General features: G+C 37.4%; 1 protein-coding gene across 1 annotated transcript in view; it reads right to left on the reverse strand.

Annotated features, from left to right (window-relative positions):
* Positions 1-22,328, reverse strand: part of Kiaa1109 (KIAA1109 ortholog) — a 182,077-nt gene that overhangs the window by 142,096 nt on the left and 17,653 nt on the right. The window contains exons 7-15 of the mRNA XM_032898488.1: positions 18,601-18,787; positions 12,815-12,896; positions 12,249-12,442; positions 10,232-10,311; positions 8,491-8,641; positions 4,893-5,049; positions 4,399-4,477; positions 3,254-3,345; positions 1,567-1,684 (exon numbers count right to left, since the gene is read on the reverse strand). Of these exons, the coding sequence (XP_032754379.1) occupies positions 1,567-1,684; positions 3,254-3,345; positions 4,399-4,477; positions 4,893-5,049; positions 8,491-8,641; positions 10,232-10,311; positions 12,249-12,442; positions 12,815-12,896; positions 18,601-18,787 (1,140 nt within the window). The remainder of the gene's footprint in view (positions 1-1,566; positions 1,685-3,253; positions 3,346-4,398; positions 4,478-4,892; positions 5,050-8,490; positions 8,642-10,231; positions 10,312-12,248; positions 12,443-12,814; positions 12,897-18,600; positions 18,788-22,328) is intronic.

The following is a 22,328-nucleotide window of genomic DNA, read 5'->3' on the forward strand; positions in this document are numbered from 1 at the left end:
ACAGGTCTGGGTTCAGTCAGAGAAGATGTGCCTAACCCTCATGAGACTGGAGGCCCCAGGAAGTTTAGAGGTCTGGTGGGGTGGGTGGGGTGGGGACATCCTTGTGGGATGTGGAACCCTGGGGTGGGGGCAAGTGGACCAGGAGGGGAATAAAATCTGGAGTGTAAAAATAAATAAATAAAGTAATTAATTAAAAAAGAAATGTTCAGCATCCTTAGCCATCAATGAAATATAATCAAAATGACCCTGAAAGTCCATCTTTGTCAGTCAAAACCACAAGTGACAGCCCATGCCAGCAAGGATGTGGCAAGAACACTCCTGAATGGCTAGTGGGAACTAAAAAACTAAAAAAATAAAAAAAAAAAAAAAAAAAAAAAAAAAAACATTAATACAATGGAGTATTGCTCAGCTGTTAAAAAAAAAATAGCATCAGGAAATTTGCTGGCAAATGGACGAAACCAGAAAAACCATCCCAGTGAAAAACCAGCCATGGTCAGTGCTCACTTGTAAGTGGATATCAGCTGTAAAGTGAAGGAGAGACATGCTACAGTGTGCAGGCTCAGAGAGGCTAAGGAACAGAAGGGCTGGGGGATCTTCCTAGGAAGGGGAAATAGAATACATTTTGTGAGTGCTCGAGGTGAGTGGGGAAGGATGGGGTGGGGAGACTGAGGGAGAGAATATTAGGAGAGAACTGGGGGACATTTCAGAAGTAGGGTAAAAACCTAGTGCAATGGAAACTCCAGGGAATCTACACTAGCAAAGATTCCTAGTAACTGGGGGACATGAAGCCTGAACTGGCCATCCTCTCTAACCAGGCAAGGCCTCACGTAGAGAGACAGGGACACCAACCCAGCCACAAAAATCTCCAACTTACAGTTTGCCATCCCTGCAGGATATGCTGGGACCAGAGCCTAGTATAATTGTCATCAGAGAAACCAGAGACTTCATGCAGCAACAGATGGGGAACAGATGCAGAGTCCCACACCAAACTTAGGCAGAGTTCAGGGAGTCCTGTGAAGCGGAGGAAAGATTGGAGGAGCCAGAGGATCAAGGACACCACAAGAACAAGGCCCACAGAACCAACGGATTGGGGCTCAAGTGGGCTCACAGAGATCAGGGAGCCCGTATGGTCTGACCTAGGTCCTCTGCATCTTTCATGTTTCTGTAGTTTGAGAATTTTGTGGGATTCTTAACAGTGTGGACAGGGGATGTCTCTGGGAGCTGTTTTCTCTTACTCGGTTAACCCATCTATTGATGTTAGAATATGTGCCTGGTTGTATGGTAGATTTTTATGCTATATTTGGTTGATGTCCCTGGAAGGCCTGTTCTTTTCTGAGGAAAGGTGGGGGAGAGGGCATGGATCCAGGAGAAAGGGAGGAGGGGAGGAAGGGGAACTGCAGTATGGGATATAACATATGAGAGAATAATAAATGAAGAAAATTATAGGAAAAGGAAAGCATACATCATATCATTTTAACAGTCCCTATATTAAATGTAAAAGTGAAACCCACAGAATATGCATAAGCTCACTACAACAAATTACTCTCTATATTTACCAGAAATTACCTGTAAAGAAGTTTTTCTGGGCAAAGATGAAGTGGTATGTGGCTTTATAAACCTCCAACTCACACTGCCATGTCTGTGGCATGTTCCAAATTCTGGGGTAGCTGGCATTGATGTGAAACTGCAAAGCAAATGTTAGAGCTTCAAATGTGATAATGCTAACAGCACTGAAAATGGAGTCACTCACTCTAGTGAGTAATTAAAACTTATTACCCCGACTTTTAAAACTGCTATAAAAGGTCAGTTTCTCTGGTCAATACCCAGATCTTTGAAAATATTAAGCTTTGATGTTGCAAAATTCTCTGAGAGCAAAGAAACATTCTCTAGTTTTAGCAACAGCAGCTAATGCAGCAGGTAACAAACAGCCCATGTGCCCACTCCTCCTTTGTTGAAGGAAGGAAGGTGGAACTCCAGCATAGCAGCATAGCAGCATATGTCCTGACCTCGGCATTTCTGCAAAGGGAAAAGTTGCCTGCCTAGGAAGAGCACTGTTTTGCATAGCCCCATTTATCAGCAATAGCTTGAGAACTCTAACACATGCCAAACTGTTGAATTTGGTCATTTAAATATTATATTTTACATAATAACAGATTTTCGATAGTAATTTTGTATTATTCATAAACTGCCTACATGTTTTTATATTTATACTCCAAGAAAATTAGTTGGTTGTTTTTGTTTTTGTTTTTATCTACTGTGACATCAACTTAACCCAAACCAACAGAAAAGAATGCACTAAAGGCTAAAACAACATACCTGAGTATTTGTGCATGCTGTCCTAGATGATTATCATCTCAATCTCTCTGTCTCTCTCTGTCTGTCTCTCTGTCTCTGTCTCTGTCTCTCTCTCTCTCTCTCTCTCTCTCTCTCTCTCTCTCTCTCTCTCTCTCTCTCTCTCTCTCTCTCTCTCTCTGTGTGTGTGTGTGTGTGTGTGTGTGTGTGTGATTTTCTTACTGGTTGTGAAATTTTCGTCTTGATTACACATCCTAGTGTATAAGATGTTGACTTATAACAAGTAATTAAGAACCTTATGACATCATCTTATATAAATGAATCTTCTGTTAACACCAAACATTCTACAGAGTAGGTTGTTGTTGTTGTTGTTGTTGTTGTTGTTGTTGTTACTGCCCTTTTATAAAGTAACAGATTAATGAGCACCCAATCTGAAATTTAAACCATGGCCACTTCCAAACATCCAGGGTACCATCAAGATCTTTTTCCTTAAAACTTAGTCACTGACTTAGGACAAAAAATAAAATTAATTAAGCCCTGAGAGAAGCCCAATAGAGCCAGCACATGTGATCAAAAATTACCTTCCTTACAATTTAGGAAAACACACGAAAAATTTTTTTTGGTTCTTTTTTTTCGGAGCTGGGTACCGAACCCAGGGCCTTGCGCTTCCTAGGTAAGCACTCTACCACTGAGCTAAATCCCCAGCCCCACACACGAAATTTAAAAATTACATCCTAACAAGTTTTGGGACCCTCTAGCACTTCCTACATATCAGAAACAGAACAATATAGGAACGCCAAAAGCAGTACACAGCACCTCTCTTCTCAAGTTTGGTATAGCCAGAGTACTTACTTGACAGTTCTTAAATAAGAATACAAATAACTTTTTGAAATTTTACACTATAAAATTATAACTAAATCTGTAAGTACTAAATGAATGCATATCATATATTTAGACTTACTGCCAACATTTCTGCCTCTAAAAGGGTCCGATACTGCATACTGGTAGTAGCATCAACATGTAAGAGTTGTCCTTTAATTGCAGGGGTATAACCTAATAAATAAAAACATAAAATGTAAGAACCAGAATTTAAAAGTATACTATTAAAATGTTTGGAGTAGAACCAACTCCTACTACCCCTCAAAGAAGAAATCGTTGAAAAACAGCTTAAGTATACTCTGGTGACAGGGAACGTGCTAATGTATCAAGGGATCTTTCTCAGATCAGACAACTCGAGTAAACACCACCACCACATGGTAACTATCCTGGTTGGCTTTTGAGAGCAAACACATAGTGGTCCACTGACTCAAGCATATATTTTTTATCATTTTTTCAACTACTCCGTGTATAAGGGCAGTTTCCAAATATTACCTATTTCTCCTGTACTGACATTCTCACATCAATACAGGCCATTCTTGGCACAAGCAGAAGTTTAAAGTACCATTTGCTTTTTTAACTGCCTTCCTTTTCAAAGAACACTAGCTATATGTTATTATTAAAAGTGGTATAGCTAATCTGGCATGCACCCTGCTGTAAGCTTTCGTTTTCACCTCAAACATCTGAATTTGAAAAGGCTGGGGCAATAAGGGGAAAGAAGGGTGGGGAATGAGTGAACCAGGATTACTGAGTTACAGACAGAAGTGGGGTGACCCACAGATAATGAGAATAGGCTTTTAAAGCTCAAGGAAAGCCTGTCAGCATGGTGGTACCAGCACTTGGGAGTCTGACAGACTGTCTCAAGCTGGGGACAAGCCTGAGTTACACTGCCAGTCTTCCCTCAGCATGGGCTACACAGTGAGACACTGTTTCAGTAAGAGCAAAGCTAAACAAAATTTTAAATGAATTTTACCACACAGAAGTTACAAATGTAGAAACAATATATTTACTTTGACTTAAACATACTAAGACTATATACATGAGTTCAAGTATAACATAGTATCTCATAGATACTCTTTTATGTATCAGTAGAAAACTAAACTATACTTAAATTAAGAGACAAAACAATAAAAATGAAACATTACTAGTATTACTCTGGAAGTACTAACAAACTACAATAATACATTAATTATGTCACTAATAATTTCTGGCAAAATAATGGTAACTTACCACTTTCTTCAACTGTCATTGGAATATTAATTTCTAAATATGAGCCAGCCCCTACATTTACATGCACAGCATTTGTTTCCTATCAAAAGAACAAGATTAACTTACATGAGATTTACTGTACTTATATAACTATTATTTTACTTTTTAATTATCAAAGAAATATAATTATCATTAATATGAACTACTAAAAATCTGTAAAAATCAAGATTAAAATTTATATAAAAATTATACTTAAAGCAACTTAACAAAATATAAAAGAGAAACTAGAAGCTAACTTCAAAGCTTACTTCAAATTATTACTATTAATCATCATTAATTACTTTCCATTATTCAGCACTTAATGAAATATTATGAAAGTAAAATGCCCAAAATTATTAAAAGAGGTATGGGGAGCTCACAGACATGAAGCTAAACATAGAATTACGGCCCAGACAAAACTCTTGAAGTACTTTTCAAATTTTAAAGACTATTCTCTACAATCTTATAATGAATACCCTGTTTTTTGTAAATAGCAAATCAATGGTAGCATCTGCAATAATATTCATTCGTAGTTCAAATGCAAGGATTTGTCTTGGTCTTCCAGGCTGTGCAATCTCAGAAACTTTCAGAACTTGATAATCAGGTGGAAAGAAAAACTTCCATAAACAATCTCTACATGAAAAGAAAAAAGAGAGATGGTGTGTTAGTCAAATACAATTATCTCTGGTAAGGGTCTGAAATCATATTTTAACCTTACATTGTCATAGCTATCTCATTTGACACACTATTTACACTCGTAGGTATCAATGAGCTTTGAACACCTAACATAATATTGCTGAATGAGATGTGAGCAGGGTCTAATCTAAGTGTATGTGAGTTGTAAAAAAATGCTACAAGCACATTGGTTATGCAAATTACCAAGAACTGAAAGAGTTTAGCTTAATTCATCATTCTTCCCTGAGCAAGTGATCTAACCTTTCTGAGGAAAGCTGATCTGCTCCCTTGTCTATAACATAAGAATAACTTATTTCATGGAGTGGCACTGAGGATTGCATTAAAATACTCAACCATGCACACATGGAAGAATTTTTGTATTAGCTTCATAATCACTCAAAAAATTAACCTTTATTTTATTGTACATGTATGAGTATTTTGCCTGCATATATATCTATGCACTACATGCATGCAACACATGTGAAGGACAAAAGAGGTTGTCAGAACCCCTGGGTCCAGAGTTACAGACAGTGGTAAGCCTCCATGTGGGTGCTGGTCATCAAACTGAGGTCCTCTGCAAGACCAATCAGTTCTCTTAGCCACCAAACCATCACTCCAACTCCCTGCAATCACTTTTAATCAACATAATATCAATGAAAGGACAATATGTCCTAAAATGTAAACAAGTATTTAGTTGCTGAGCCTGAGTGTACGTCTCCCTATATCATTTGACAAGGATGTAAGAACCTAAGAAATTGCAATACCTTCTGCACATCACAGAGCCATCTTTCCACACAAATAAGGAAGCAAACACTACTCACATGAACCAAGTGCACTGAAAAATAAGCCTTGTGATTTAATGAACATGAATGGCTCTGAGGCATTCTCTCTCAACAAAGGGAAAACCTGATAGAGGAGGTTGTGAAAGTGAAGTTCTACTGCACATTAACTGCAATATCCTTTCTCTAATAATTCAAAGATCGTTCAGTCTCTAAAGTGAATTTATATGACAGGAGTGGTAGTGCAGACCTTTAATCCCAGCTCTCAGGAGAAGAGATATGTGGATCTTTGTAAGTTGGAGGCCACCCTGGTCTTCACAGTGAGGTCTAGGACAGCTAGAACTATGTAGAGAAATCTCATCTCAAGAAAACAAAAACTGGGCCTGGAGAGATGGCTCAGAGGTTAAGAGCACTAACTGCCCTTCCAGAGGTCCTGATTTCAATTCCCAGCAACCACATGATGGCTCACAACCATATATAACAAGATATGGTCCCCTCTTCTGGACTGCAGGCATACACACAGGCAGAACAGCTGTCTACCTAATAAATAAGTCTTTTTTAAAAAATGTATTATAGAAATTTTAACTTGTTCTTTTCAGTAAATATATGCTAATACTTTTAAGTATAGCAAGATTAAATATAATTTATGAATCATGCACTGAGTAATAAAAATACAAAAACATTTCATTTTTCATAGAATTATTCAACATATTTTTTTAAAAGGACACTTAAGTTCTCCTAAGATTTCTGAATATAGTCCAAATAGATTTAGCTCATTACTTAATAGAAGCCTCTCATTTTCAACTGATGGCATAGTGACCACAGCATCATTAAACCTGAAAACATCACTATAAGAAAAAAGTAGAATCTAACAACATGAAGAGTATTGCTTTCTAACCTGAACTACTGAGTTCCACTGATGTTCAAGTTTAATAAGTAATATAATAACCTAATAGAACTTAGGGATCATAACAGCGTATTTCAAATGTTTTCAAAAAATCTGTTTCATTATTGAAGAACTGTTTCACATGGGTTTATTGAGGCACATTACTTTAATATACCTAAAATACTAACATTAAAAGAAAATAATGAGAATACTTGCCTAACATATGTGGGGTCTTGGTCTCATTTCTAATGAAATTTTTTAAAAAGTAAAAACAAAGACCATATTACTTGACGAAGTGTGCGATTATTCAAACAATAGAAGGTAGGAAGTTCTTTTGAAACTAAAAAAGTATAAAAAGAACCGATGCATCTATGGTGGTTTGAATAAGGGAGCAACACGATGAGGAGTGTGGCCTTGTTAGAAGCCTGTCACTGTGGGGGTGGGCTTTGAAGAGCTTCTGCCTAGTTGCCTGAGGATGACAGTCTTCTGCTTGCTCGAGGAACAAGATGTAGAACTCTTAGCTCCTTCTCCAGCACTACACTGTCATATTCCCATCTTGATGATAATGGACTGAACCTCTGAACCTGTAAGCCAGCCCCAATTAAATGTTGTCCTTATAAGAGTTGCCTTGGTCACAGTGTATGTTCACAGCAGTAAAACCCTAACTAAGACACCTGCCTGATAGCATATGGCCATGGTTCTTTATTATAGAACTCTGAACTACCTATGCTCAAGGCAATTTTCTACTGTCCCTATTCATTTTTTCCTTGATGATCCATTTTCCTTTCCCTAGCAAATCTCTATTTCTTTCATAAACTACACACATACATCATCTAATAAGGCCTTTTTATTCACTGTGCTGCCCATAGCGCAAAATAGCTTGTTACAAGCTAAACTGCACCCTAAAAATTCATGTTTAAGTCCTAAACACAGCCTTCAGAACATGACTGTATATGGTCACAGAAACATCACGTTGCCTCAGCTGCAAAGAGAGGCCTGGGACATAGCCTCCTCTCAGAATGTTCACAGGGAACCAACATTGCTAACACTTCCAAGTGGAACTCTTGGCCTCCAGAACTTGGTCAAACAAGTTTCCACTGTTTAAGCTCTATCCCAGTGATGCTTTGCTATTCGGTCCTGGGAAACCACTACTGTTTTTCTAAGTAGGTCTCCAAGACCCTTTCCTCAGTTATTACAGATTCACTAAAATTAGATGTCACTAAAATCACTTCTGAATCTATATGTCCCCAAAATCCCAGGCTCTCAGAGGGTCAATAAGTAAATCATCAATGAAATACAAAAATAAAACAAAGGAACCAATAAGTAGGCTGCTCACTGAAGTTTGCTTATGGTTTCTCCACAAACAAGTTAATATCTGGGTCAAAGTGTTCATTGCAAAGTTATTTTGCCACAATGTAATAGTTTACAAAGGAAAAAAAAAAAAGACAATGGGGGCTAGAGCGATGGCTCAGATGTTAAGAGAACTTGCTGCTCTTCCAGAGGACCTGAGTTTGGTTCTCGGCACCCACGATGAGCATTCAAACTGACTGTAATTCCAGCCCCAGAAGATCCTCTGGGCTCCATGGATACCTGAGCTCATGTGCACACACCCAGACACATGAATATGCATAATAAAAAATAATAAAAGTAGTTTTAAATATTAAGCTGGAATTCAATAAAAAATAAGATCTCAATACACTTGAAAGACTATTAGAAATATAATCACTCAAGTACCTCTGTCTGTCAGCCCAGGGTCCATAATTAAAATCTGTTCCTTTACCACAAACAATATCTAGTCCCCAGCATGGAGGTAAGTCTTGTAATTTGCAATCTTCACTGCTTATTTCTCCTTCTATACTCTCTTCTGTTTCTTCTGGAACAAGTCCTATTTTCCAGAACATATAAAGACAATTAGTTAAAACCACCATACATTAACAGTTCAAATGCTTTAGTCACAGGAAATCTTACATTTAAAAATTTTTAAGCCCCAGAGAGGTTTTTTGTTTTGTTTTGTTTGTATGTTATATATCAAATTTATTCTGTTTGAATTAATTTTAAAATGTTTCATTGAAACAATAAACTTACTATATACCTACATAAAGAATACATTTAGTAATAAAAGTATGTATAAATAAAAATAAAAACTATTTAATGAAAATTAAATGAAGTTTTCATTTAAGAAAAAAACGCAAAACTGTATTTTTCACAACAGTTCAGTGAGGTTGTTAAAAGAATGTGCAGCCATCTGGCCTCACCTGGAGACAGAACAGGAAGCGACATTTCAATAGCCTGTTCATATAGATGAAGCTGGGTAATACTTTCTGATACTAGAGCAAAATTCAACAAGGGGCACTTTCAAAAGGTAACAGCGTAGATCCCGAAACCCATTACTCATTTCTTTCAAACTCTCTCATGTTAAAACCTTCTGCTGACTCCTGTACCCTGAATGACTCTTTTATCCATGCATGACTCTGTAACATTATACACTGGTCTTTGAAAGACAGTGGCGCATTAAGTTATAAATATGGGAAAATTTGTTATACTCTTCCTGAAACCACATACTAGTATCACTAATAGTTTTATTAGAAAAGGTGTTAATATTGAGATGCTGTCAGAGAGCACCAAAGCTTCCAAAATTCTCATCTTCACATGAAAATCTACATGGTTTGTCTTAAATTATTTTTCCAAGTAAAAGTAGCATTCCATGAAACAAAAAGCAAACAGACTTATGAGTCAATCAAGTGAGTGCTTTTTCTGAACTCAGTGGAGCACTCTGGCTTGCAGCACAATGTCCCATGGATACTTCCTTCCTAATTTATCATTCCAAGAATACTCTACATATGGCTCCGTAGGCGATAGAAACTGATAATCTTCATGGCTTCATCTAGGGACTCTTCTGAGATCTAGTGTTCTCTGTTAAGCTGCCAATGCATGGCGCTGACTGGTGAGCACCACTGCTTCTGCCACGTCATAATGAAAAGGCAAGCAAAATCCTAGTCCTATCCTGAAAATACAGGGTTTGTGACCAAACCCCTTGGTGGCAAAAAGAACAGACGCATGATGAAGGAGCTGAAACGTCCAATAGTAGGTACCTTCCTCAAATGTCAATCATCTACTAAACAGGCAAAGTAGCTAGGTTCTCAATTTCTAAGTTTAAAGTTCAAGTGTAACAATAGAGATTTTCTCCTCTAAGCTAAAACAAACTACCCTCTCTTCTACACTCCCTGTGGGTTTGTTTCTTTAGAGTTCCTGCATCAATTTTTGAGGTATCTGTAGAAATGAATTATTTTATAAAATTGCAATGTAACAGCTCAATTCTTAAGACATGACTTTTTAAAAAAACTGTGATCCTCTCATAGTCCACTTTACAACTTACTGATGCTCGCTTCCAGAAGACTTCTAGTACGTCTGCAATAGTACTTCACAGAAGAAACAGAACCAATTCCTCTCACACATGCTTTCAAACAGGACATACCTGGCTCATCCATATAGTAGTAGATGTCGACATCATTTGACTGCATCACCACAAAACCTTCTCCCATCAGTCTTGGGGGTCTGTGGGGACAAGTGTGAGGCACATGAACTACATCATAGACTACAAGGTGCTCTGCAGTCTAGCAGACAGTAATTAAGAGTAAAGAGAGAGAAGGAAAAACTGCAAAGCACACGACAGGTTCTATCAGAAAAGAACATCTTTCACACAGACAAACACTACGACAAGTTACTCTACTGGTGTTTTGTACCAGGTTAATAAAATGACTCTGAAATTGTATTGGCAAATTAGTTGAGGAAGAAAACAACTAGCTTATAGACCTCATTTTAAGTTTGGAATGAAATAAATTTATTTAAAATTGAGGTAAAATGCAATAGTAATTATGAAAATATAATAACCAAATTCTGCATTTATGGCAAAATTAAAGTGATTTATATTAATATCATTATAATCCTAAATGATATTTAATCAACCAGCAGAATGTAGTAAATCATTTGGAAACAAAAGAATTGTCATTTTTATCTGTAACGTTTTAATTACTTTTTCTCTAAGAGTATTTCACTAATTAACTTAAAATAAATGTAAAACGATTACCCTAAACTTAAAATTTGACGTTTCTCTATCTTAAGTTTTCTTGTCTCAAACTTTTGAGATAACTTCTCTGCCATATCCCATAGTACCATCTTCTATATAAAAACTCATCTTTCAATCATTAGATAACGGCATATATGAATGCAATAATTTTCTTCTAAATACGTTTAAGCCACAAAAGTTAAGCCAATATGGTGGGATTTTTTGTTTGTTTTGCTTTGTTTTTAAATGTAATTTCATGTAGTCTAAGGCCTGAGACTCATGAGTCACATCTGGCCTTAAACTCCTTATCCGCCCACCTCTTCCTCTGAGACCCTGAAGAAAAAGTCACAGGCACCCAGTATCTACATTTTTGAAAAATACAATTTTAAATAATGTTATATAAAATATTAAGAGAACACTTTTTCAATTCTCTCTAGTTATTTAAAACTACAGTTCTGTTTGGTACACTTTACCTATTAATACAAAGTTGAGTTCATCTACCGAATTCCAGAACATCTTTGATCAAGTCTATGCTCTCCATGAGTAAGGCAAAATAGACACATAGCTACCTAGAACTCATACAGGGGAAACCTCTATTATGATAGCTGATCCTGGAGATGTTAGCAGCAGCATATCAGCCAAGAATTAAAATTTGCTTTCCATAATTTCATAAAAATTTACATTGCTGATATAACAAAGAAAAGCTGAAACATCACAATAGAAATTTTCCATGTATATACTTAAAATTACACAACTTCAGCCAAAGTACTCATCATAAAAAAGAAGAGACTGAGAAAATATGAATACTGGGTACCATTATTCCAGAGGTAAATACAAGACCCAGTGTCTGACAGGAGTTATAGCAGAGCTGTCTCCTCAGGCCTGGTCCGTTCCTGCCAAGCATCTCACCACACTGGTGAGTCTGGTGTGCATTCCCATGTAAGCTACCTTCTAACTAGCATAGCTATCTCACCATGGGTAAACACTGGGATGCAGATAGGAAAACTCTTTGAGGTTCAAAGAAAACTCAAATAGTTGTCTCAAAATTGGACTACTCTAACCAAGAAAAACTTTAATCAATTTTCAACTTTTACTAAATCCACTATAATTAATGTCTTAAATTTATTATTTGTCTAAGTTCTCTAGAAAGAAAACACACCTTTAATGGGCATATCCTAACATAACAACATCAGAGCTTAATTTAAGTCAAAATAAGTGAGCAAACAGAGTAAAAAAGAAAATCCTAATAATTACACAGAAACACTTGGAAAAGTGTAAGTATCGCTTCTTAGCATGAAGGCTTTAACAACTGGAAACACTTGTGACTGCTGCACAGTTTCTACCATAGAAATGAGAAGGAAGCTAGAGGCTCCCGTTAGTGCTTATGTGAGTACAGAGAAGTTACTATTTCATGATGTTTTCTTACTCATCGTTTTGTAGGCCAACATATCTAGGACTAGGAACAAGCATGACTCGAACATTTTCAAGCTTTCCTTTCACAATGTGCATGAACTGGTCAAGATGACTTGAAGGTGGTTTTGTAGTATAAGTTAAGAAGGCATCATCAAAGTTGATGCACAGAGTCTGAGGTTGATAATGATTCCCAAAGGCCAAACGTCCCTAAAAACATAAAGGAGATATTATACCAGGAGATGATTAGTCCCGTCACTGTTTTCCTTAGCTGAACTAATAACATTTTTAAGCAACAACTAAATATGCTACTTAAATCATTAAGTCATCGTCATCTATTTAAACCAAGATTTAAAGAAATCTAGAGTTAAGTTTAGATCTATTTAAACACTTGTAAATATCCCTTCAGATGTAATAAGCATCCAAATGTGAAGCTGGTGTTAAAATAGTTCATTCACACGATACAGAAATAGGAACTAAAATGTACACAAAATTGCTTTTTTTCTTACATGGACTTTGATTTGCAAAAATAAGGTCTATGCATTAATCTGCCAAACATTAACTCAAACATAATTTACTTACTGTGCTCACGTTGACTTTAATGACTGGAATAAGTGATCTCCATGAAGATGTGGGGTCTTGAGATTCTGTTTTAACTTTAACTCTGATGAGAAAAATAAAACTGACATGAAGAAAAACTTAAATACTTGAGGATACAAAATTAAACTGCCTCACATCATACATACCAACACCAGCTGCATGTTCCAAATACATCTAAAGTGTATTCAAGTAAACAAAACAATAATCATGTGAAGACATGGTACTATCCCTAAAAGTATCTCTTAGTTTATTTTTGAAGCTACAGTGAAAAGCTACCTTTCTAGAATAACACTCTAGAGTAGAACATGACATCATTACTGTACTGTGGCACCCATTCCATCACCCCACTTTATACCACAACTAAGTTATATATCAACCAGGTGACAAATGCTATCAAGATGTAAGTCAGTATGGCCCACATCACCTCTGGCCCCTGGAAAGCACTATTCCATCCTGTTTCTCTGAGTTTAAGACTTGGGGATGGGAGTGGGGGAAGGGGGCTGTGTTGTTGGCTGTCAGCTTTCTTTTCTTACTTACTTTTAAAGTGTATTTTATTAGTTCTCTGGGAGTTTCTTTTTTACTTTTTTTAAAAAAGACCTCTTTCTTTGATGAGTCTTCTTATGGTTCAGGTACCACTGTAACTGTGGCTTCATAGAAAGAGTTGGTTAGTGTTCCTTCTGTTTCTATTTTGTGGCATAGTTTGAGAAGTACTGGTTGGTATTAGGTCTTCTTTGAAGGTCTGATAGAATTCTGCACTAAACCCATCTGGCCCTGGGCTTTTTTATGATTGGTAGACTTCTAATGACTGCTTCCATTTCTTTGGGTGTTATGGAACTGTTTAGATGGTTTACCTGGTCCTGATTTAACTTTGGTACCTGGTATCTGTCTAGGAAATCATCCATTTCATCCAGGTTTTCCAGTTTTGTTGAGTATAGGCTTTTGTAATAGGATCTGATGATTTTTTTTAATTTCCTCAGGTTCTGTTGTTATGTCTTCCTTTTTATTCTTGATTTTGTTAATTTGGATGCTGTTTCTGTGTCCTCTAGTTAGTCTGACTAAGCGTTTATCTGTCTTGTTGATTTTCTCAAAAAAACAGCTCCTAGCTTTGTTGATGCTTTGTATAGTTCTTTTTGTTTCTACTTGGTTGATTTCAGCCCTGGGTTTGATTATTTCCTGCTGGCTACTCCTCAGAAGACGGAAAGACCTCCCATGATCATGGATTGGCAGGATTAATATAGGAAAAATGGCCACCTTACCAAAAGCAATCTACAGATTCAATGTAATTCCTCTCAATTAGAAAGTGCAATTCTCAAATTCATTTGGAATAACAAAAAAAAAAAAGGAATAACAACAACAAAAAAACCTATACTATAGAGCAATAGTGATTTAAAAAAAAAAAAGCATGGTATTGGTACAGAGACAGGCAAGTAGATCAGTGGAATAGAATTGAAGACCCAGAAATGAACCCACACAACTATGGTCACTTGATCTTTAACAAAGGAGCTAAAATCATCCAGTGGAAAAAAGACAGCATTTTCAACAAATGTTGCTGGTTCAGCTAGCAGTCAGAATGTAAAAGAAAGCAAATTGATCCATTCTTATCTCCTTGTACAAAGCTCAAGTCCAAGTGGGTTAAGGACCTCCACATAAAACAAGATACTCTGAAACTAATAGAAGAGAAAGTAGGGGAGTACCTCGAACACATGGGCATGGGGGAAAATTTAAGGAACAGAACACCAATGGCTTATGCTCTAAGATCAACAATAGACAAATGGGGCCAAAGTGCAGATGTTTCAGTCCTTCTCAAAAGGAAGAACAAAAATATTCATAGGAGGAGATATGGAGACAAAGTTTGGAGCAGAGACTGAAGGAATAGCCATTCAGAGCCTGTCCCATCTGGGGATCCAGGCCATATACATACAGCCATCAAACCCAGACAATATTGCTGATGCCAAGAAGTGCTTGCTGACAGAAGCCTGATATAGCTGTCCCCTGAGAGGCTCTGCCAGGGCATGACAAATACAGAGGCAAATGCATGCAATCAACTATTGAACTGAGAATGAAGTCCCCATTAGAGGACTGAAGATGCTGAAGAGGTTTGCAACACCATAACCACATTATCAACCAACCAGAGCTCCCAGGGACTAAACCACCATCCAAAGACTACACATAGACAGACCCATGGCTCCAGCTGCATATGTAGCAGAGGATGGCCTTGCTGGGCACCAATGGGAGGAGAAGGTCTTGGTCCTGCCAAGGCTGGACCCCCCAGTGTAGGGGAATGTCAGGGTGGGGAAGCAGAAAGGGGTGAGAGGTTGGGTCAGGGATCACCCTCATAGAAGAAGGGAGATGGAGGATGGGATAGGGGTTGTATGGATGGAGAACAGGAAAAGGGATAACATTTGAAATGTAAATTAAAAAAAACCAATAACAAAAAGTGGAATACAGACCTAAAAAGAGAATTCACAATGGAGGAATCTGGAATGGCTGAGAAGCACTTAAAGAGTGTTCAACCTTCTTAGTCACTAGGGAAATTCAAATCAAAATGACCCTGAGATTCCACCTCACAATAGTCAGAATGGCTAAAATCAAAAAGGCAGGTGATAGCAGATGTTAGTGAGGATATGAAGAAAAAGGAACACTTCTCCACTGCTGGTGGAACTGCAAGCTGGTAAAAACAACTCAGAAATCATTCTGGCGGTTTCAGAGAAAATTGGAAATAGTTCTACCTGAGGATTCAGCTACACCACTCCTGGACATATATGCAAAAGATGTTCCAATATGTACCAAGGACACATATTCCACTATGTTCATAGCAGCCTTATTTATAATAGCCAGAAACTGGAAAAACCCAGATGTCCCTCAACAGAAGAATGGATACAGAAAATGTGGCACATCTACAAAGTGAAATACTATTCAGCTATCAAAAATAATGACTTCATGAAATTTGAAGTCAAATCAATGGAACTAGAAAATATCATCCTGAGTGATATAACCCAGACCCAAAAGAACACACATGGTATGTTCTCACTAAAAAGTAGATATTAGCCCCAAAGCCCACAATGCCCATGATACAACTCACAGAATATATGGAGCATAAAAGGAAGACTAGGGTGTGGATGCTTCAGTCCTGCATTGAGGGGGAGAACAGGAAGATTGTGGGAGGTGGAGGGAAAGGGGGACCAGGGAGGGAGAAAAGAGGGGGAGGAAATAAGGGTGGCAGCATCAGGATCTGGAGGAGATGTGAGAGAGTTATAGAGGGTCAGGAAATTGAACAAAAAAAAAAATGTAGCAGGGAGTTTTAAGAACTGGGGATAGCCACCGGAGGGTCCCAAACACCAGGGAACCATGAGACTCCCAGGACCCAACAGGAATGACTTTAGCTTAAATGTGCAGAGAAGGGGGATAATAGATCCTGTAGAGACCTCCTCTAGCAGATAGGCATAGCCCCCAGTGGAGAGATGGGGACACCCGCTCATCTCAAAGTTTTTAACCCAGAAATGTTCCTGTCCAAAGAATAGGGACAAAAAACAGAAGAGACTGAAAAGGGCCAACCAGGGGCTGCCCTACCTGGGGACCCATCTTGTCTGCAGACACCAAACCCAACACTGTTGCCCTGGTCAAGAGGTGCTTGCTGACAGGAACCTAGTTTGTCAGGTCCTGAGGAAGTCAGGCCAGCAAATGACCAATGCAGATGTGGATGTTTGGAGCCAATCATCATACTGAGCTCAGGGAACCTGGTAGGGGAGCCAGCGGAAGGTCTGGAGGAGTGGAGGGGGATTGCAATCCCATTGGAAGAACAACATAAGCTGGCCTGATGATCCAGTTCTCCCAGAGTCTAGACCACCAACCAAGGAGTGTACCTGGAGGGATCCTCAGCTCCAGGTACATATGCAGCTGAGGATGGCCTTGCCTGACAGCAAAGGAAGGGGAGGCCCTTGGTCCTGGGGAGGCATGATGCCCCAGTGTAGGGGGATGCTGGAGCGGAGGGGCAGGAGAGTGTGAGAGCAGTCTCATACAAAGGGGATAGGGGAGAGCAGATGGGAGATGGGGCACTAATGGAGGGGTAACCAGGAAGTGGGATATCATTTGAGATATAAACGAATGGAATGATTAATAAGAAGAAGAAAAAGAAAAAGTCTATTAGCTGATCTAAAATTCACATTTGTCTCCATACCTGATTCAAAACAAAAAATGTTTTTAAACTCCACATGTAAACAAGATTATGTTATATTTGCCTTTCTAGCCCTGGCTTGTTTTATCATATCCATTTTGTTGCAAATAACAAGATTTTCTTTTTTAAAAAAAAATCAGACTATTTCATACAATGGAACAATTTTCAGATTAAAATAATATAAATGAAAGGAGAATGTCTCTAAAATATAACAAATTAAAACTAAAATGAGCTGCATTTGAAAATAATAGCTTGACAAAAAAATTCTTGAATAAAATTTTTAATTTAAGAAACTTTCATTTCACTAGAAAGGTATAAGAGTCATTTCATTTATTAATAACTTCCTAATTACGGCTTATTTTCCAAGACTCATTCATACTATGCACTGAACATTGTGCTGATTCTGAATATTATTTTAAGTGCCTTCTTAAAGTTTAATCTGTCTTCCTACAATAGACTTTCTTTTATCTGTTCCTGTTCTGACTCTCACACTTTAACAACACATATATAAAGATAGGTGATAGTGACATACATTTTATTTTTGGTGATGAGCCTAGGCCTTTAACGGCTGAGCCATCTCTCCAGTCCAAAATGTGTAGCCCAGGCTGGCCTCGAACTCTTGATCCTCCTGCCTCTGCCTCCTTCAGCAAATCCTACCGGTATGCGCCACCACAACCGGCCATACATTTTATAGCAAGTAGAGCGTATTGTATTCCATTTTCTTTTTTATATATATATGTAAAGGTATAGAGATACAGAAAGATTTAACACATATTTCCAAATGCATAGCAGATCACAGGGCTGGGAATTAGCCAGGGGTACAGTGCTCACTTAAGCATGACCACGGCCCTGGGTAATCCCCAGCAACACAAAAGAAAGAAAGGAAGGAAGAAGATAGGAAGGAGGGAAAGAGGGAGGGAGGGAGGGACGGAGGAAGGGAGGGAGGGAGGAAGGAAGGAAGGAAGGAAGGAAGGAAGGAAAGAAAAGACGACCAAAAAAAGTGAATAAAAAAAGAAAGGAAAGAAAAGAATGACATTAGAACAAGAGGCCACACATGATTTTCAGAAACACAATATTTACCTGTGTACTTTAAATACATAAATATAGCATATATTTATATACACATATTAAAAGGATTAAAAACAAAGTAATAACAGTCTGAATCTGGAGAAAAGTAACATGGAGAAAAGAAAAGAGAACCTAATTTGTCAGGTCCTGAGGAAGTCAGGCCAGCAAATGACCAATGCAGATGTGGGCCTTTTTATATAAACTTATCTTGTAATACTTTAGTTTTTATTTATTGTATATGAGTACACTGTAGCTGTCTTCAGACACACCAGAAGAAGGCATCGGATCTCATTACAGATGGTTGTGAGCCACCATGTGGTTGCTGGGATTTGAACTCAGGACCTCAGGAAGAGCAGTCGGTGCTCTTAACCACTGAGCCATCTCTCCAGACATACTTTAGTTTTTAAAAGACTATATTGCTATATAAAAAGATTAGATTCTGTTTAGGTGAACAGAATGTTAATGATATTCTACTAAAAAGAGTTTAAACATCAGAAATTCATAAGATTCAAGTATGACACTAAACCTTTCAATTTTGGACTGCGTTCTTGTTCTTCCGTTTTCCCGGGTTTTATCATCATCTTTCTTGGGTGGAATTATAGTTGGTTCCAAACCAAACAACTCTTGAAGACGTCCATAAAGATCAGACCGATTGTAGACATGAAATTCAAAGTCATTAACTGTGATATACAATCTGGTTTCTGCCTTTGGATCTAAAGACACAAGTTACAAAAAAAAAAAAAAAAAAAAAAAAGAAAAAGCAAGGAAGAGAGTAATGGAAAGAAAGGCTTTAGTCAACTTTCAAGAATCTTAATCACAGTTCTTTTTTGTCAAAACTTGTTTCACAAAGTAAAACAAACCTTCTTATTAAAGAAAGGACATTAGTTTCTATAGAGAAAGTTTCAAGTCATGGGTATGTCAATCATATTAGGAAAAACTTACCAAAGATTTCTTTTGTTCTAAAATAAAAAAGTTTCATTTTCATAATATCTTTTGTAACCTAGTCTATTTTTTCACTTCCATCTAAAAGATTATATTGCATACTCTTTAAAATTGGGTCAGTTAAAAGAAACTTTTAGCCACTACCAAAGACTGACCCTGGACTCTGACATCTAAATGAATATTATAAGAGCACCAGTTGGGTCATACTAAAGACTTAGTGAACTAGACTGTTGGGAGAGGGCAGCAAAAGGAAGGGAGGGGGGAAACAGGAAGGGAATTTTATTTTAAAAAAAAAAAAAAAAAAAAAAAAAACTTTTATTTTAAAAATGGGTGAAAAACACATTAACTTTCATCTTATTAGTAGATGAAGGTATAATTTAAACAAGAGGTATCTATCCTTTGTGAAAACATCAAAATGAAATATTGAAACCAGTAAGCAAATATAAATTTTAACTAATAAAATGCACTGCCATTTAATTTTTTAAAGAAAACTAAGAAAAACAAATCATAAATAATTAACTTTTAGCATAATAATCTTGTTAGTTCAATCTTAAGGTATTTTTTCATTACTTTCTAGGACAACTGGTGGGGAGGGAAATAAATTCTGTCCTTAAAATAAAGAAAATCTGTATTAACTCCAAGTACTTGATGGCCATGAATTGTAACTTCCTGTCATTTAAGTAATTTTTTGTCCTGGGTTCTCTGCTGTTTCCCCAGGTTTACCATGACTAGAGCTAAGACAATCTCTATCACGTCAACCATTCCATCATTCTTCCTTACTGCATAGCAAATTCTCAAAAGCAGATGATAAACAGGCAATGTTTTTATTAATATACATAAAGTACTACAATTCTTGAAACCAATAAGTGAAATTACCTATTTTAAACAAGTAAATCAAATTCAATCATGTGTCAGGTTTAAATCTGCTTAGTAATCAACAATGGTGCCCAGGACTCCAAGGGCAAAGGGCAAATGGTAGCACTCAATGTGTCTGACTTCTCTGAAACAAGATCTAACCAACACCTGATTTTCCTACCCAAACCCAATACAGTATTCCTCATTAACAGAAAGCCTGTCTTTTCCATTGCGAAAGCTCAAAGGCTTTGATTGCTCTATCATATCTGCTTTTCTTCAAACATCCAGAATCTAACCCCTTTTTAAAGCTCTGGCTCAAATCACCATAACTTTCATTTCCTGTAACAGACTCTGCTTTTGTTGTGTTCTTACTCATGCCTGTGCTTAACATGCTAACCAGATTATTTAAAACTCAAGATCATCTCATCCTCTCTTCTCTAGTTTTCTAATGGCTTCCTATATCACTCAGAAAAATAATATGACCTTTGAAACACATATGTCCTGTATAATCTACACTCTCACCTGGTAATTCTGCTTTCTACCCTAACTCCAAGTATACTGGCCCAGTGGTGTTCGCAATGAGAGAGGAACAGAAGAACCACAGAATGTTCTCCCGGAGACACTGACATGTCTCCTTATTTGCTGAATTGTTAAACTCTCCTCTGCCAATGGAGGTTCTCCTGCTTTCCCAGGAGCAACTTCACCAAAAAGTACTCCACATTCAGCTGGTCCTGCTTTTATACTATTTTTCTCATCCATGTAATTTCCTCATTACTTGCTGATTATCTGAATCTTCCCAACAAGAATGTAGGAAGCTCACTGAACAATGGGACCATTTTGCTAACAATTGCTAGTGCCTAGAAGAACGTGCTACAGGAGAGATCATTAGTATAAAAACAAATGAATAAATAAATAAATTTAAAATGCAGAGCATCTTTCTAATAAGTCATACTTCTAGGAAAGCAAAAATCTATAATGTGGTCTTACACTGTTGAAATATTTAGTAAGTAGAAATAATAACTATAAAGTACGATATTTTTATAATCTCACACAGAGCAGTACAAGTAGAAATTATACTATTTTTCAAGTCATAAACAACTCAACTCAAAACTCACTAAGGCATCTGCCTTCAAATTTAATTAACCTAGGAGTTTAGTGATGACCCTTTAGCCCAAATGTCCTGAGTATTAGGTTTACACTATAAAGGCGATGAGGAGTCACAGAGACCAGCTTTGTCCCTAACTGGATCAGCAGTAATGAATACACAAATGAGGACTGCATAAAATGAAGCAGGACTACCCTCAACTTCATCTCTACCATGCACAATATTCTGGACATTCTCTCCTTTCAATACAAGTAACATGATAACCTACCTGCATTAAAGTATTATAGATGCCAAGGAATAAAGAAAAATGTAGTAATTTCTAAATATATTTGACAACCCTTGTAAACACCTAGTATACAATACCAAACACTGCAAGACCCCCTGGTTCCTTCTCCCACTCCCTGGTGTTTTACACTGTTCAGCATTACCTCTCCTCCTAGGAGAAAGTGCTTGCTCCTTAAGTTCACTACGGATCACCAGCACCTACCATACACATGCCTGGAGATAGGAAGGAACCCAATTCACACTTGAATCACGGTACAAAAATAGTACTGGGTCTAAATTTTAATTAAGAATAAATAAAATTTCAGTCATATTAAACAATTATCAGCCTAGAGATCATATTTTCCTTCTAAAATTATCTTTTGAGAAGTATTAAATAGCAAGTTTTTAAAGTTTGTAAAAGCACGTTTTTCCTGTTTTTTTTTAATGAACATTCAGATGAGTTCACATCCTGCTTTTCTCCGTGCCCTAGTGTTTCTATTTGTTTTGTCTGCACTGACACTATTTCTGCCAGAGTTCTAAAGTAAATCAAATTTCTAAGCCTGACTGATTGACCGATCCGTACTTATAATCTGCAATTCCTCATGGTTTCTGTCATTATTTCCTATCACTGCCACCAGCCTGCTATAATTCTCTCAAGTGGAAGTTTTTGGATATGTCATGTGATACAGACTCACGTGGTGTTTTGCTAAGACAGATTCACATTGTGTTTTGCTGAGGCAAGACCCATGGGAGGACATGAGGTGCTTAGAGAAAGTATAAATAGAACTCAACAGGCAGTGACTACAAGCTTGCACAGCTAGCTTTGCAACACCATGTTGGTCTCACATCTTGTATTTGCTAATCTTTGCTTTGTTGGGAGAGGCACAGCAGAAAACTTCTCCTGGATCCTGGCTGGTCGTGGTTGCTCCCTCTGACTCATGCTGATTTGGCCAAGGCCTGGCTGTTTCTGCTGGATCATGCCACTGCTGCTGGTTTGTGTTTAATATCCTGACACTACTGAACTGGACTGCTGTTTTTCTGACAAATGGAGATTGGAATCACCCTAAGGAACTGCTTTTAAACAGGTC

This window comes from Rattus rattus, chromosome 3, assembly GCF_011064425.1.
Source record: "Rattus rattus isolate New Zealand chromosome 3, Rrattus_CSIRO_v1, whole genome shotgun sequence".
In the NCBI taxonomy this organism is placed as follows: domain Eukaryota; kingdom Metazoa; phylum Chordata; class Mammalia; order Rodentia; family Muridae; genus Rattus; species Rattus rattus.